The 18,398-nt window shown below is 40.7% G+C and overlaps 1 protein-coding gene across 4 annotated transcripts in view; it reads left to right on the forward strand.

Annotated features, from left to right (window-relative positions):
• The window catches only part of LOC143154323 (thyrotroph embryonic factor), a 173,564-nt gene that overhangs the window by 22,502 nt on the left and 132,664 nt on the right, over nt 1-18,398 (forward strand). For all 4 annotated transcript variants that reach the window (XM_076326330.1, XM_076326332.1, XM_076326331.1 and 1 more), the window contains exon 2: nt 4,554-4,583. In XM_076326330.1, coding sequence (XP_076182445.1) covers nt 4,554-4,583 — 30 coding nt within the window. The remainder of the gene's footprint in view (nt 1-4,553; nt 4,584-18,398) is intronic.

The raw sequence follows: 18,398 nt of genomic DNA on the forward strand, positions 1-18,398 counted from the left end.
CTAGTGCAGTAAATGCAGTCGTACGCGGGGATTTACAGTTGTGCAAACACTTCGATAACGATACGTGCGTTTTTACGCAGTGGTTTTGTGGTGTTGCCTCGGTTCAGTTGCTTTTAGAAAGAATTGAATGAACTTTTCTTTTTTCTTTCTTTTTTTTTTTCTTCACCGACGCGTCTTCACGTTCCGTGCAAAGTGTATGGACATTTACGTTACCGTTAAGTGCAAATGTACGCGTTTTGTAACAATTTTACTCTTCGCGATAATATCGAAAGTAATTACAGTTATAGTTTTACGAGTATGGTTACAATTTTACGACTATAGTTACAGTTTTACGACTCCAGTTTTTCGAAGATCTTCCAGGGATTTTTTAACGATTTTATGATCGATACCTATTCGGGAACAAACCGTGTCACGAAGAAGATAAGGATAACGTATGTTAATTAGGTAAGTCATACACGTTATGACGTTGAAAATTACATACGTACTCGTTACAATTTCTCCATCGCGCGTACATTGAATAAATATTATTTCCTTATTACTTAGACGTACCAGTGCATGTTGAATATTTATCTATCTCGACGAGTGACAAAATTGACCATTTCTGAATACTGTATATTTTCTGAATCCTTTGTATATTTATCGTGGTATCTTATCGACGGATTGCAATAATTTTGTTCGTAAAAATAAGTCCAAATGCAACCTTGTACACTACTTAATCGTACACAATTGAAAGCTTCTCGAAGACGAGTAACGAATTATGTACAATTAAAAATAGTTCGAAGGGGCTCGTGTTTGGACTCGTTTCACTCGTAGAAATCTTGTCGATTCGTTCACGGTGCTATCAACGAGATATTGTTGTATTTGTTAACGATGTTGCATCGTGTTCCATCGTGTACGTTAATAAACAGAGACGAGTGACCGTTGTGGCGACGTGGCAACCAACGAGTTGCTCTCGAGATTTCAAACAGATACGACGTTTTATTCCTTGTTCACCAATTTATATATCCGGTAAAGTCGCGGCGTGGCCGAAGTAACGCGCGTCGTGCGGTTACAATTGGTGTCAGAAGTGGGAGTTGTTCTCGAGGTTTCAACGAGATTGTTGTTTTATTTCTTCTCCACTAATTTATATATCCGATAATGTCGAAAGTAACGCGCATACCAAGATTCCTATACAACGAATAGTGTACAATATTTGAATTCGCGTCAGAGGTCGACAGAACAATGTTTCTACACTATCGTGTTGAAGTTTCGAGGTTTCGAGGAGATACGTTATTTTATTTCTTCTCCACTAATTTATCTATCCGATAATGTCGAAAGTAACGCGCATAGTGCGGTTCCTATACAACGAATAGTGTACAATATTTGAATTCGCGTCAGAGGTCGACAGAACAATGTTTCTGCACCATCGTGTTGAAGTTTCGAGGTTTCGAGGAGATACGTTATTTTATTTCTTCTCTACTAATTTATATATATGATAATGTCGAAAGTAACGCGCATACCAAGATTCATATACAACGAATAGTGTACAATATTTGAATTCGCGTCAGTGGTCGACAGAACAATATTTCTACACTATCGTGTTGAAGTTTCGAGGTTTCAAGAAGATACGTTATTTTATTTCTTCTCTACTAATTTATATATATGATAATGTTGAAAGTAACGCGCATAGTGCGGTTCCTATACAACGAATAGTGTACAATATTTGAATTCGCGTCAGAGGTCGACAGAACAATGTTTCTGCACCATCGTGTTGAAGTTTCGAGGTTTCAAGAAGATACGTTATTTTATTTCTTCTCCACTAATTTATATATCCGATAATGTCGAAAGTAACGCGCATACCAAGATTCATATACAACGAATAGTGTACAATATTTGAATTCGCGTCAGTGGTCGACAGAACAATATTTCTACACTATCGTGTTGAAGTTTCGAGGTTTCAAGAAGATACGTTATTTTATTTCTTCTCCACTAATTTATCTATCCGATAATGTCGAAAGTAACGCGCATAGTGCGGTTCCTATACAACGAATAGTGTACAATATTTGAATTCGCGTCAGTGGTCGACAGAACAATGTTTCTACACTATCGTGTTGAAGTTTCGAGGTTTCAAGAAGATACGTTATTTTATTTCTTCTCTACTAATTTATATATATGATAATGTCGAAAGTAACGCACATACCAAGATTCATATACAACGAATAGTGTACAATATTTGAATTCGCGTCAGAGGTCGACAGAACAATGTTTCTGCACCATCGTGTTGAAGTTTCGAGGTTTCGAGGAGATACGTTATTTTATTTCTTCTCTACTAATTTATATATATGATAATGTCGAAAGTAACGCGCATAGTGCGGTTCCTATACAACGAATAGTGTACAATATTTGAATTCGCGTCAGTGGTCGACAGAACAATGTTTCTGCACCATCGTGTTGAAGTTTCGAGGTTTCAACGAGATACTTTATTTTATTTCTTCTCCACTAATTTATATATCCAATAATGTCGCGTCTATAACAACGCATAGTGTGGTTCCTATACAACGAATAGTGTACAATATTTGAATTCGCGTCAGTGGTCAACACACCAATGTTTCTGCACCATCGTCTTAAAATTTTGAGGTTTCAACGAGATACTTTATTTTATTTCTTCTCCACTAATTTATCTATCCGATAATGTTGAAAGTAACGCGCACAACGCGGTTAAGATACAATAAATAGTGTACAATATTTGAATTCGCGTTAGTGGTCGACAGAACAATGTTTCTGCACCATAGTCTTGAAGTTTCGAGGTTTCAACGAGATACTTTATTTTATTTCTTCTCCACTAATTTATATATTCCATAATGTCGAAAGTAACGCACATACCAAGATTCCTATACAATGAATAGTGTACAACATTTGAATTCGACACACCGATGTTTCTACACCATAGTTTTGAAGTTTCGAGGTTTCAAGAAGATACGTTATTTTATTTCTTCTCCACTAATTTATATATCCGATAATGTTGAAAGTAACGCACACAACGCGGTTTCTACGCGACGAATAGTGTACAATATTTGAATTCGCGTCAGTGGTCGACACAACAATGTTTCTACACCATCATCTTAAAATTTCGAGGTTTCAACGAGATATTTTATTTCTTCTCCACTAATTTATATATTCGATAATATCGAAAGTAACGTGCACAACGCAGTTAAGATACAACTAATAGTGTACAATATTTGAATTCGTGTCAGTAGTCGACACAACGATGTTTCTGCACCATCGTCTTGAAGTTTCGAGGTTTCAAGAAGATAAATTATTTTATTTCTTCTCCACTAATTTATCTATCCGATAATGTCGAAAGTAACTCGCATACCGCGGTTAAAATACAACGAATAGTGTACAATATTTGAATTTGCGTCAGTGTTCGACACACAGATGTTTCTGCATCATCGTCTTGAAGTTTCGATGATCGAGCAAACGTGCAGTCGATCTCGTTCACTGTACAGTATTCGGTTCTGGACGATACCACCTCGTTTTCAAGTGCAATGGCTTGTCCTGTTTTGTCACTTGAAAGCGACAATAGTGCATCGTCACATGATGCACATTCTCCTTGTAAAGTAAATTCAGCAACGCTTGTTTATCTTTAATTAAAAAGCAAAGTAAACTCGAGTGTTTCACCGTGTTGACGTAACGTTCGATTCGAGAAAATTCTCGTCGACGTTAATCGAAAACAATAATAATTTCCGTTAACTGTGTATCGTCAACGATCGAATGTTGCCTTTTTTACAAATTTCAGGTAAAATTTCAACACCGTATGTGCGTCCCGTTACTGAAAATGGGAAACGCGTGCATTTGTTTGTTGGTATAATTATCGATGCATTCATCGGCAAAAATCGATGAAACAACGCTGCGAAACACGCATCGACGCGTAGTAGCTTGTAAACATTTTACCATATTGTACATGTGTGTATTTAGTTTCACGATTGGTGACAATTGTGCGATATCTTCTAATCGAACGAGGTGTACGTCGCAAACGGTACATTTCTACGAATTGCGATAATTTGACAACGAAAGATTAGAGATGAAATCAGAGTTTGAGAAATCAGAGAGTCGACAGCGTGACTTAAATGCGAAAAAATCGTCGGATTCAGCTTTCTCTAGTAGTAATTCCTTTTGTATTTTATTTATTTTTTTTTTTCGTACAGACACCGTCTATTTTGCACGCCACACGACAGCAGTATCGCAAAATAATTAACCGTCTGTATTTAGATATCGCGATCAAAGTCACCAGGGACCGATCAGACCCGTAGTCTTTCGCGTACCTTGGTACAGTTAACGAGAAGTACAAATTAGCGAACACATATCTCTGTTCCCCCCACTTTCTTTGATCTTTCATCTTCTCTGGCTTTTACATCTGTCAATTAGCTGTATTTACAAACGGTCACGGTATAGTTCTCATACGGCTCTCCTTCTCTCGCTCTATTTGTATCTTATCTGTCACTCTGTCTTCCACTTTGTCTCTCATTTTCACACATGACGTTCACGCAATACTGTACTTCTGTCGTTTTCAGGTGACCCCATGATAACATCCTCTCTGAAGGGTAAGTGACAAACGACAGCTCATTTTGTTTTTTATTTCTTGTCTTTTCTTTCCTCAAATATATATACATATATATTTATTTATTTTTGTTTTTCTTTCGTTCTGCATCTCTCCCTCCGAACGAACGATCCACGAAAGGATCATCGTTCACTCGAACCTCTACCTTCCGGAACGAGGACAATGGTCGTGGGACGTGTCTCTCATTTGCATGAGTTTTTTTTTCTCTCTCTCTTTCTCTCTCTCTCTCTCTCCTCAATTTTCCATTCACGCTTTACACTTTTTTCACACACGTAGGAATTAGACGAAAACGGTCGAGGAGGCGTTCTGATGCGAATCATTGTTTAAAAATCGAACGAAATGCAACTGTCTCGTTGATCGTTTCAACCGTGAAGTAAAAAACGTCGAATCGGTTCGCGTCAGAACGACATCGACGCGTCTATGAGCGATTAGGATGACGTAGGTAGAAACCAGCTTGAGCACTCGTTTAGTTTGCAATAGAATATTAAACAGTTAGGTTTAGATAAGACAATCGTGTCCGGTGTGTAGTACAGTAGTGAATTACAGCGATACGATATGGAACACATGTTTAGAGAGCAAACTTACAACTATCGCAGCGTACAGTTTGATCTTGGATTAAAACACTTTTGATACGTGGCGGGAACCTAGGTAATTGGGCGGCCATTTTTACAAACGTTACTCGGACAATTGTTTACACAGAAGATCGAAACGTGGCGAAGAGGACGATTGCTCGTTGCATTGAAACACCTTGCTTCTCGTAAATCCAGATTAATCCAATTTACGAAAAGTGACTAAACAAAGAGACTGTATCGACGATACTGGTTTTTGTGTGATTGGAATTAACTTTGTTCGTGTGGTAATTGTTCGCCCGATGCGTAACAACTGGCTGACGATTGGACAGCAGGCTTATGTGGCATACACGATAATATCGAAAACGTACGCAAAATGTGTATACAATGTATTTAACATATTAATACTAACATTCCGTTCGGTTTGAGCTCGTGCATCCTGGACACGTATAAATGCATAAAATGCGTGAAATGCAGCCTATCGATGACATTTCGATGAATTTGGAAGGTTTGATCGTAATTGACGAAGGGAAACAAGAATTCGAAGGGCTTTTTAACAATCCTTCGAGATTTCCTGCAAAGACGAATGTGATCTTTGCAATTTATAAAACTATGAAACGAATAAAAAAAGAAAATAATAAAGATTCGTCTTTAGAATTGATCTCCGTGAAATTAATCCGGGAACGTTGTAAACAATCCACGAGAGATTCAATTTTGAAAATTCTAGAAGAGAATATCATTGTACAGTTGCTTCAACATCTCTCGCTCTGTAAAGAAAAAAAGAATTGAAGAGCGATTAACGAAACGAAATTATCCTCGTAACGTTCTTCCAAATTTCACTTAAAAGAACCGTGGGCTGTTTCTTGGAACTGAATCGTCCGACGTACTCGTTAAAAGTCTGTACTCGTTAAAAGTATATACTCGTTAAAAGTCTGTACTCTTTAAAAGTCTGTACTCGTTAAAAGTCTGTACTCGTTAAAAGTCTGTACTCGTGAAAAGTCTGTACTCTTTAAAAGTCTGTACTCGATAAAAGTCTGTACTCGTTAAAAGTATATACTCGATAAAAGTCTGTACTCGTTAAAAGTCTGTACTCGTTAAAAGTCTGCACTCGATAAAAGTCTGTACTCGATAAAAGTCTGTACTCGTTAAAAGTCTGTACTCGTTAAAAGTCTGTACTCGTTAAAAGTCTGTACTCGTTACCTTTAAGGAGTCTCTGCACAGTTCTCAGATGTTACGGAACGTACGAAGAGGTTCTTCTTCTGTTCTCCTGCGTTAAGAATTTTCAAGCGTGGTGAACGATTCCCATTTTGCATCGTTGACAGTGCAGCGTTTTAAATCTCGAAAGAAACCGCGATTCCGCAACTTTCGCAATCTTGTTTGCTAACATTCTTACGCGCGGTCTCCACTCCGTTTCCCGTTTCAGCTCGAGCAAAGTTTCCACGGTGCGGATGCAAACGGGATTGGTCGCTCGTGGCTGGACAAAAGGCCGTTTAATATGTGCATTAATTCAACGCGTTTCATCGTCAATAATTTATAAGTCGCGAGGCTATTAATTACGCATCTCGTACGCCGAGGAGCCGCAGCGATTGCTTACGCGTCGGTACGGTAACGCCGCGTGGATCTCTCCATCTTTTCATTTTACATCGTCTCTCAGTGATTCTCAAACATTTTTGCAACAGAGATACTCGTCGCGATACTTTGCAACGTCATCGCGAGCTTCGTGGAGAAACTGACACGGTGTTGTCCGAGATGTTGTCACTGGATTGGAAATCGTGTCCTGACGGTCGCGAAATCGGGACAGGTAGGTGAAATTTAATTCTCGTCACAATAGGGCAACTTTGTGACAACTTCTCGAGCGAGAGTTGCGACAACTTCTCGGACAATACCGCGCACAACCTCCACGGAAAATAAATTAGTATTTATTAAAAAGATACGCAGTCTTTAGAATTGATTCCTGATTGTTTCGATTAGCGTGGAATTGATCAGGGAACGTTGTAAACAATCCACGAGGGATTTAATTTTGGAAATTTCAGAAGAGGATGTCAATGTACAGTTGCTTCAAAAGTTACCATTTCGCGAGAGGTACGTTCTAAAGGTTAATTTACTTTGGAAACAGAGGACAATCTTTTTGTTCCAGATTCGCGAATAGAAACCTAAATTTGTCGTTTCTGCAAAATTCTGGTAAACCCTAAGTGGTTAAAGCAATTTTCGTCCGCGTCAGCGACGCAACAATCGTACGGCGGATCCTAGTCGCCGAATCCATCGGAACGTAAACTGGGCGTCCTATTAGGTTATCGAATATCTCCGTAGAGAATATACTCGTAATAGCACAATTACCGAATATCTCCGTAGAGAATATACTCGGTACTAGTGCAATTATCGAATATCTCCATAGAGAATATACTCGGTACTAGCGCAATTATCGAATATCTCCGTGGAGAATATACTCGTAATAGCGCAATTATCGAGTATCTTCGTAGAGAATATACTCGGTACTGGCGCAATTATCGAATATCTCTGTAGAGAATATACTAGCGCAATTATCGAATATCTCCATAATGAATACACTAGCTTAATTACAGGTAAGAGTACGCGACGGTTGACGAACAGCGAATCAGACTCGAGTAAGCTGGCGCAATTATCGAATATCTCCGTAAAGAATATACTAGCACAATTATCGAATATCTCTGTAGAGAATATACTCGGTACTAGCGCAATTACTGAATATCTCCGTAGAGAATATACTAGCACAATTATCGAATATCTTTGTAGAGAATATACTAGCGCAATTATCGAATATCTCTGTAGAGAATATACTAGCGCAATTATCGAATATCTCCATAATGAATACACTAGCTTAATTACAGGTAAGAGTACGCGACGGTTGACGAACAGCGATTCAGACTCGAGTAAGCTGGCGCAACGAACAAACTCTATTCAGTGAACGTTGGCTTTTATACACAACTTTTTGATTATCCGTGATCCTAGTGTTTGGGTTACGCGTTTAGTGTTATCAGAGTACTCGGTGGTCCTCGTACGATCTATCGAGATCGATCGGTTCGCGTATTTCTCGTCCGTACTTCTGTGGAGCATGTCTCGGCTAGGGTACCAGATATTCTCGTTTCACCGACAACATCGCTGCTCTTGCATTTTATCCGGCAAGATGTGGCAATGCCGTGTTATGGGCTAGCTCTCGGCTGACGTTATGGAAGGATAATCCCATGCGGTCGATGCTTGGTCTCAGATTTCGCGCGGAGACCATAATCTCGTCGAGGGGAACCGTGCGGGAACCTGGACAGCCAGCTCCCCGCCCCTTGGTGAACTTGGTTACTTCCACAAAAATTTCACCGCGCTTAAGAAATTAACAAGATACACCGGGAGATTAGGACCACCAGCGGGGGACATGTGTTTTCCTTTCAGCGGCAGGCGGACATTTTTTCAAAGAGTTTCTACACGGTGGAAAGGTTCGTAAACAGTTTGCTGTCTGCTTCGTATACACGGTGGAGTACTAACTCCGAACACCTGAAGTCTATCTTGTTCTTTAACTTATTATCGTCCGGCGGTGATTTAAATTTGGAACGATCTTTGGGGAATTTTACTACTGGGTGCTTTCGACACTCTTTGGACTTCAATTTCGTTGGTTCTCGATTGGACAAATTTGTTACGTTCATAACAGTAACTCTGTCTAACATTTCTCTGTGATTTGAAAAGGAAAATGATACTGTTTGTGAAAGATATTACTATCGATAACGTAATAAAAACAATCGACCAATAAGGTTGGTTTTATTCATTTGAATTAGTTATAGCTGACTGTAAAATAGAAATGCAGTCTCTCTGAAAGACACATTAGAAACAATGAAATTTTCAATTCGTTTCTACAACACCACAGGTCGCTTTAGTATCATTTTTGATAGATTATCACCTGCAGGTAATAATTCACAAAATTATCGTATTTATGTATTTGGTTGTTTCGAATTTTTAAACGATTCGAAGAAAAAGTTAATCGAAAGTAACAGAACAAGGTACGAACGATCTGGAAACGCATGGAGTAAAGATTAGACTCGAGAAGTCCTCTTAGGGTTATAGTGCCGGTACCTATTTTATTATACTCTGGCGTATAATTAGGTATACCATAAAATATTATTGCCTTGTTTTTGCCCGATGGTTTTATTCAAGTACGAACTGGTAATCCATAAAAATGTTTTACTACTCGAGTGTCATCGTTTATTTTGTATCCACGCAGAGTTGTGTATAGTTATACAGTGATCGTATTCAACATAATGTTCCGACATAAGGAAAATCACATTTTGTATCGATAAATGCTGTAAACGTGTACTATAAACGTAGCTATATAGCTTCAAATATTGCTATCTTTATTTTCAATTCAAAAAAAAAAGAAAGAAAAAATAACAGTAATAATGTTATTAAATTAAAATGACAGTAAATATTGTAAAAAATACAGTAATAATAATTTGCGCCAAAGTTGAGCATTACGGTCCTAAGAATGCATAATTTTTCGTTTCTGCGCAAAAATTTGGTCAATGATCGTTATAAAACAATGAACAGTAATTCCACGGAAATATCCTGTTCTTTGCGAACGATAAATTAAAAGAACGAAGCTGAAGGTTTCCATCGCGTAATTCAGTTCCGAAATTGAAACGCAAAATGAATAAATTGCAAAAGTAAGTTGGCGGTCCCTTCGGATTTTACCGGTCAAGGTTACTGGGTCAACCTTATTGGCGAGTAGATTGGCAAACCTTGGATGAAAAACTAGTTTATTTTTACGTTCCACGTTGTAACATCGAAGCTGGAGCCACCGTTTAAAAATTTGTTGGTTACACGCTTACGAAAGACCGTAACTCGTCCACAATGACGTCCAACGTAGTTTCAATTCTTACGATCATTTGTATTTCGTTTCTGTGTATATAATACAACAAATAAAACGATGAAAAATAAAATTTTAAAACTTCTGTCGCTGCATCGTATTTACATAAATCGTTTCGCACGAAATTGGACACTTTCGGAGCAACGTTTCAAATTTTCTTAAAAAATTGATCGTAGGCTTCGAACGATGATCATAGCTAAAGACTGGGTTACTTTTTCAATTCGTTTACACTTGCCTCGTGATACTTCTCGTGATACTTCTCGTGAAACTTCTCGTGATACCTCTCGTAATACTTCTCGTGAAACTTCTCGTGATGCTTCTCGTGAAACTTCTCGTGAAACTTCTCGCGAAACTTCTCGTGAAACTTCTCGTGAAACTTCTCGTGAACTTTCTAGTGAAACTTCTCGTGAAACTTCTCGTGATGCTTCTCGTGATACTTCTCGTGAAACTTCTCGCGATACTTCTCGTGAAACTTCTCGTGAAACTTCTCGTGATACTTCTCGTGATGCTTCTCGCGATACTTCTCGTGATACCTCTCGTGATACCTCTCGTGATACTTCTCGTGAAACTTCTCGTGATACCTCTCGTGATACTTCTCGTGATACTTCTCGTGAAACTTCTCGTGAAACTTCTCGTGATACTTCTCGTGAAACTTCTCGTGGTCGATATTTTCAATTCTCGATGATACAACGATCCTCGAGATCCTTACATCGAGCGTAGCCCGGTACGCAAGTTTTCAGTAGATACACGTTGATACTTTTAAGTATTCTCGAGCGAGTATTCTTCCAGTCTCGAGGTCGGTGAATTTCTGTCAGCTTCCACGTGAAAAGATTGCCCACCGTCGGTGTAAATTCGTAGCTTTCGAAGTCAGCTCTTTCATGAATTTCTCTGAACATCGACCTCTGACTTTCCGCTGACAAAGGAGATTTAAACTTACGCTAGATAGGGGTTGCTTCGATTCTTCGGATCTTTGAAATTCCTTTTCTCACGGTGCCCCATCTTTCCCCACTCAGCTATCGTCGGATCCGTTTTCCACATCCAGGTAACCAATTTTCGAGTTTTTATCGAACAACTGCTCGCGAATTTCAAAGCTACCGCCTCTTCAATTTCGTCGCGAGTCACGTGCAGGCTAATCGTTCCAAAAACGCCTAAATTGCTGTTTCAATTTATTCGCGGAAAGTTACAAGCACGAGTTGCGTACATTCCGAACTTTTTTTTAAATCGAACACCTCGAAGCGTACGACCGAAAGGAAAAAAACACTTTAGGTTTAGATATTGTCATCGGGACAACGGACAAAAATATAAATAAAAAGTCTTTTCACTCGCGTACTACAACGCACGAAATTTCGAACAGAGATACTTAAATGAAAATATCTTAGCTTATTCTTCACTCCGTAAAATAATGAAACAAGTATCGAGAATCACTGCTTTGGCAAATACCACCTTAGCGAAAGTTACCATTTCCAACGAAATACATCCGTGGAGATACTATTATGCTATATCGACGATTCGGTGTAATAATACAATCTGCGGCGCGGGTGATAGAGGTTCACGCTTGAATATGTTAGAACGATCGATGAATTTTTATTCATCAAACAGCGTCTTATATACACGAATTTCCTTTATCGTTGATCCCAGTGTTTAGACTTTGCGTTGGTCTTATAGATGTGCTCGGTGGTCCTCGCAATATCGTGGTGGGCATTGGCTGTATCGAAGATCGAGAAACTCACCGAGACGAGACTCAGCATTTTCACCAAAGTTATCGAGCACTCCCCGTGAAAATGTTCCGAATAACTCGAGAGGATAGTCTTTCGAATAACCGAGTCTTAAGAAAGTAACGCCCGGAGCCGAAATGTGTTCCTCGTTCGCGTAACGTTTCGACCGCGACTGATGAAACGATCAAGTGTGACGCGAAACGGGGATGCACGCGCGTATCGGCACGCTGTTATTATCGTTATTATTATCATCGAATATAATTATACGCTCGTGTTAACAAGCCGGCACGTCGTAATGATGGAAAACCGTTTTAAATAACAGGGCGCGGGACGAACGTGGCGCGGCGGTGTTACGTCTGCTCGGTTGTCAGTATGAAAAGACGCGTTTGCCGGTGAAAACCGGTCGTTAGATTCTCTGTAACGCATTATATCGTCAGCATCTCGCGTCGCGGCGTCGTCTCTCACGAAACGACGCTCCTGGCGTCTTCCAACGTATTCAGTCCAGGGCGAAATCAATCCAACGTTCGTTTAAACGAGCACGTGCTGTCGGTTGTCTTTGATATGGTAATTCCTTTGCTTAATTCTCGCGTGTTCGATTAATGCCACGCGCAAGAATGGTCGTAAGGTGGGTGTTGAGAGACACGGGGCAGGATACATCGATTCTCGATTCATTTATGGGGGAATTTATGGGAATTATATTTCTTTGAGAGGTCTTGTTCGTTCGTTCGGGAGGTTTGTCATCTTTGGAAGTGTTCGTTGGTCATTTCGGTGACAGTGAGCAGTGTGGACGAATAGTTTGACGCGAGAGCTCTTAACGCGTAGGTAACCATTCGCGTGACGACGAGTCCAAAGGCGGAGGACATGGATCTTCTTTGGACCGTCTAGCAAGCTTTGTTCTTACTAGTCCAAAGGCGGAGGACATGGATCGTCTTTGGACCGTCTAGCAAGCTTTGTTCTTACTAGTCCAAAGGCGGAGGACATGGATCTTCTTTGGACCGTCTAGCAAGCTTTGTTCTTACTAGTCCAAAGGCGGAGGACATGGATCTTCTTTGGACCGTCTAGGAAGCTTTGTTCTTACTAGTCCAAAGGCGGAGGACATGGATCTTCTTTGGACCGTCTAGCAAGCTTTGTTCTTACTAGTCCAAAGGCGGAGGACATGGATCTTCTTTGGACCGTCTAGCAAGCTTTGTTCTTACAAGTCCAAAGGCGGAGGACATGGATCTTCTTTGGACCGTCTAGCAATCTTTGTTCTTACAAGTACTTACAAATTCAAAGGTGGAGGACACGGATCTTCTTTGGACCGTCTAGCAAAGCTTTGTTCTTACAAGTCCAAAGGCGGAGAACACGGATCTTCTTTGGACCGTCTAGCAATCTTTGTTCTTACAAGTCCAAAGGCGGAGGACACGGATCTTCTTTGGACCGTCTAGCAATCTTTGTTCTTACAAGTACTTACAGGTCCAAAGACGTAGGACACGGATCTTCCTTGGACCGTCTAGCAATCTTTGTTCTTACAAGTACTTACAATTTTTATTCATCGTTCGACGTCGTTGTCGGATAGTATTTCTTAATCGAAGGGACGTTAGTTCCAGCGGAACGCTTATTTTCAAAAGTAGACAATACTGTGTCAGGTCCGAAGACTTCAACGTGTACACGAAATATAGTTGGTAAATTAAAATCCAACAATCATTTCTAAACACAGTTCAACTCGTTTATCATCAAACGTTTCGTCCTTCCATTCTGCCCCACTTTGGTAACGTGTTGTTACTTTACTCTAAACGATTAACGAAACAAGAATGCATACAACGAAAAGAATTCCAACAGTTACTTTCGCGACAAACCGTATACTTCGAACAGTATCACAGGAACGTTGCAAAGAGATGTCGGTTCATTTTGACGAAGATATTCACAATTAGTTGTAAACTGTAGCCGCTGGAGACGCAACAGGGTGACAGACACGAGCCTCTAGAAACGCTCGAAGCGCGAAATCTCATCTCCTCTCGTGGTCTCGCGTCGATAACGATTGCGCGTAATTTGAAAAGGCAACTCTTATCGCGGTGATCTTGTACGCGTGTCGGACGAGTCGTCTCGTCGACACGGCTCGATCGTGATAACGGAGAACAATCGTGGAAAGGAATTCAGCCGTTGGTCGTATAACTGGCATACTTGCGCGTAATCGAAAGCTAACGAGCGGACTCGAGGCGGGAAACACGCGACGAGGAGATGCCGCGAGACGCGGTGGTCCGTCGCGCGATGGAAAACCTCGAGAAAAAGGGACCTTGTTAGCGCGCCTCGAAGACCAAAGGGACAATCGTTTAATTTTTCAACGTAATCGCGGTCGCGTAACGATCAGCCTCGTTACGCACTCGAGGTAAACTCGTTAGCTCGAGTTCGAGAGGATTGTAATTGGAATCGATCGTACGAATCCGGGAGAAAAATCGCGTCGTTGTCGCGGAGAGGATAGCGAGGATTGACCAAGTTTATTTATTTGTTGGCCTGTTTATTCGCGCGACGGAGCGTTGAAAATATTAGGTCGTCAGATAGGTAATGTCGTTTTTCGATGGTCACTTTCGGTGAGGAAAATTCATACTTACATTTCTTTTTAATCATCGATGTATCGACCATTAGTTTCGATGGTCTTGATCGACCACAGCTCACAAATATGCGCGTTGAAAATATTAGATCGTCCCGTAAGTAATGTCGTTTTTCGACGGTGACTTTCGCTGAGGAAAATTCATACTTACATTTCTTTTTAATCATCGATGTATCGACCATTAGTTTCGATGTCCTTTTAATATCTATCGATCAACTTTCTTATTCCATTTGCGAAAAACTTCTGCGATTTCGAATCAAAATACTCATTTGGTGCCGATTTTATATCCTCGCTGTTGTTGAAATTTTGTCCACTTAAAACCACCCTGACTGCGGTGACTACGCTGACCACGTTGACCACGTTGACCACTTTGACTATACTGACCACGCTGACCACTTTGACTATACTGACCAGCTGACCACTTTAGCTACACTGACTACGCTGACCACTCTGACCACTATGACTACACTGACCACGCTGACCACTTTGACTACACTGACCACGCTGACCACTTTAACTACACTGACCACGCTGACCACTTTGAAATACTGACCACGCTGAGCACTTTGACTATACCGACCACGCTGACTACTTTAGCTACACTGACTACGCTGACCACGCTGACCACTATGACTACTCTGATCACGCTGACCACTATGACTACACTGGCCACGCTAACCACTTTGACTATACCGACCACGCTGACTACTTTAGCTACACTGACTACGCTGACCACTCTGACTACACTAACCTCGCGAAATACGAATTAATAATCATATCTTCGGTCGTAAGTATTAATCTCGGAAAAAAAACTATACAACGCATTCTTCCTTCTTTTATCCAGATGTAGACAGGAACTTACAAATTTCAGTCCTAACCCAGTTTATCTCGAAATTGCGCAACCATGTACGTGGTCAACGGAGAACATTTATTAAACCCTTAACTCGAATAATTCGACGAAACAGCGCGTTCGCGCTTCTGGTTCTTTTATTCTAGAAGCAAGTAATCGTAATTGTTCGGTTTCATTTTAACCGAGTTTAAACGTATGTATTGTTAATAGCCGATCCAAGACCGGTTCGTTCGAAGATCACCACAAACACTTTGTACACACCCGGTATTCGATCTCGTGCGCTTCCTACGCTTCTGTATACTGGTTTTCCTCGTCTTCGAGGAAACAAAGCGACTCTCAATTCATCGAGATTTTTTTACAACGGAAACTCGATCATTGGACGCGAGAAGGGAACAATTACGTTTACGTTTCATTGGTCGTGCGACGAGTCAAGCAAACCGAGAAAAAGAGAACGCGTAATTTTTCAAGGGATAATTGGGTCGAGAAGTTGGCTTCCTTCTAAGGAAGATAAAAGGCGAGACTCGAGAAGGTTGATTTCTTCTTAACGAGTTTAAAATAAGATACGCGAAAATGCGAAGTGAAAGCAGTAACGTTTCTGGAATTCGCGTTGACAGAAATTACTTTCGTCGATGGAAGCTTCGAAACGGATCCGGCAAACGGCGATTATTAGTAGCCGGCCTTAGGGGAACGACACTCTCTGTAATCTAAACCACGATTAGAAAGCGTTTAATAGCTTTATTACCAGTTGCTATTTGTTTCAACGTTTCGACCCTTCTCTTCGAGCCCTCTTCGGAAACATTGCTACATTTGGAGAACATTTTCAACAATCGACCAACAATCCAACATTCTCGAAAGAATTTACACGATACGAGCACTGACGTTCACTTTAAACGTATAACGTTTGAATGAAACATTATCGAGCATCGTAAGGAAGAATCGATCCGAAGAGTTTCACTTTTCTTTCGAGAACGCAATCATCGATTCTTTTTTATTTTCGACGAATCGCGAACAAGTATCCAATTCGATGTAAGCGATAGGTATCGATAAATCTCAAATCGTTTGAAGACATTCCTCAGAATGGTTTCATACCAGAGTATCGATTTCAAACGTCACATCTCGCGTTCTACTACCAGGTAGTGTTAACGTACACTCGGAGCAATTCGTAAGGTTGGTTGAACTCTGTCTTCGGACGAAATCGAAGTGCTGGACCGATACATTTGTTGGAACGAATGCAACAATGATCTTAAAGGTGCCAGATGTCGATGTCAGTTTTAAGAAATAGTTTTAAGAAGGGTCGTCCGCCACACGGTCAACGATTTGGCCGCTTTTCCTTTTGGTTTTTCATTTTAGTCGAGTTCCAAGTCCAGAGTCAGAAAGACCACACGACACTGTCGTCGTTTGCATCGAGACGTATCACTGTACACGCATTTCTTCGAACTTTGTATTCTTATATATACAATTACTATACTACTGGACACGCGAGATCCCTGCGTATTATAATAAACTAGATATTACAATCCGAACTTTACGACAACTTCGATTCTTGGAGATCTGTGTCTCCGGTCACCTGGATCGTGACGATCCTTTTCTTATATTTCTTTCGATTTTCGACTAATCGGAGTTTCGCATCGTCGAGTAACGTTCAATCGCAAAATTGTCAACGGAGATGTATTTAGACGAGGCACACCTGATACAGTTAAGAGTGGATCGTGTACACGATCCACGTTTGATCGTTTGATCGTTGCTGGTATTTCGTTCGCGTTTCGTTGACACATGCTCGGTGGATCGTTTCACTGGCGATGATCTTTAATTGTCAGGTGTCGGTGAAACACAGAGGCTTGTCCCGCGATCTGTAACGTAAATGTTTTCCGACACTGGTAGCATCTGGTCGTCATCTGCGAAACTGTCGAACAGAAATCGTTCGCGTTGGAAAGTCATTCGTATTCTCCGTGAACGACACTTCGTTCAGGAAGAGCCGGATCGATCAGACCCGAAAATGTAAACCCAAACTTAGCTCCGTTTGAGAACCATAATTCTATTTTCAATGGTATGCCGACTGTTCCACTTTCACAGAAACATTAATTGCTTCCACTGTCGTCTATCGAGGTATTTCGGAACCTCGTTTTCGGGAACTCGTGTTCCTCGAATTTATTCGAAAATCGTACGTAATACTTTCTTCGAGGAATTAGAAAAAAGTATGAAACAACCTGCGAAGAAGTTTTCATGGAATCGATTCGACGGTCGGTGTTTCAGGTATGTCGCTTTTTGGCGTTGAAGAGACTTTTAGGTGAAACTGACACGGGGAAATCATTTGTCATTGTTAAAAGGAAAGATGGCGCCAAAAACGAAGGTTAAAAAGTGATATACCTTTGCATCAGATGCGATAACACCGCCAAACTAACAATAACTGATTAGTGATGTACGTTTCGCGTTCGTTTCGTATTTTACAGTGTAAATTTTGGCAAAGTAAGTAAATTCTCTACTTGAAGTTTCATTTATCATAGCTATTCAATTTTCGACGTTATCGAGTCCCTATCGATAACACACAATACTCTTTCTCTTGACAAGTCACCTCGCGCACGAGACAATTTGTCACACGTGTCGTCGCTCGTCGAGAAATAAATTTGTCTTTGAAACCAGTCAAAGTTTCAAATTAATAATAGAATATCCGAGTTAAAAAATTACCTGCTCGATTCTGGTAATCGAAACAGTCGTTTTCGAAGCAATATTACCCAAGAAACAATTTCAGCGAATTCGGACGAGCTCTACGATTCTCGATATCCAATTGTACGAATCGCATCGCGAGTTATCGTTACGAAGCGACAGTTGCGACAGTAGAGTCGGTTCAGGACCGGGCCAGACGTGAAAACGACGACTTTCGGCGTGTCACTTTCTCTTCCTAGTGAAATGCGCCCAGCTGGTTCCCCCAAACGCGATTCTGGAATTGGTTCGTCGGCTCCGGTTGCCCCGTTTTCGGTACACTTTTCTCCTTGGAAACTCCGTCCTAAAATTTTCGTTAACTCGGCCACGAAAAGCAGAACGCACCGAAACGAGACCGAGCGAGTACTTTTGCTCCAGTTAGAACACTTCGATGAATAAATTCAACACCAACGTTTCTTTCTGGCCTTGAATTCACCTGGAACCTTCTCCGTTACATTGGAACGAATGGCCCCGGTTTCAAGACACTTT

The sequence above is a fragment of the Ptiloglossa arizonensis genome, chromosome 14, assembly GCF_051014685.1.
Source record: "Ptiloglossa arizonensis isolate GNS036 chromosome 14, iyPtiAriz1_principal, whole genome shotgun sequence".
NCBI lineage: Eukaryota > Metazoa > Arthropoda > Insecta > Hymenoptera > Colletidae > Ptiloglossa > Ptiloglossa arizonensis.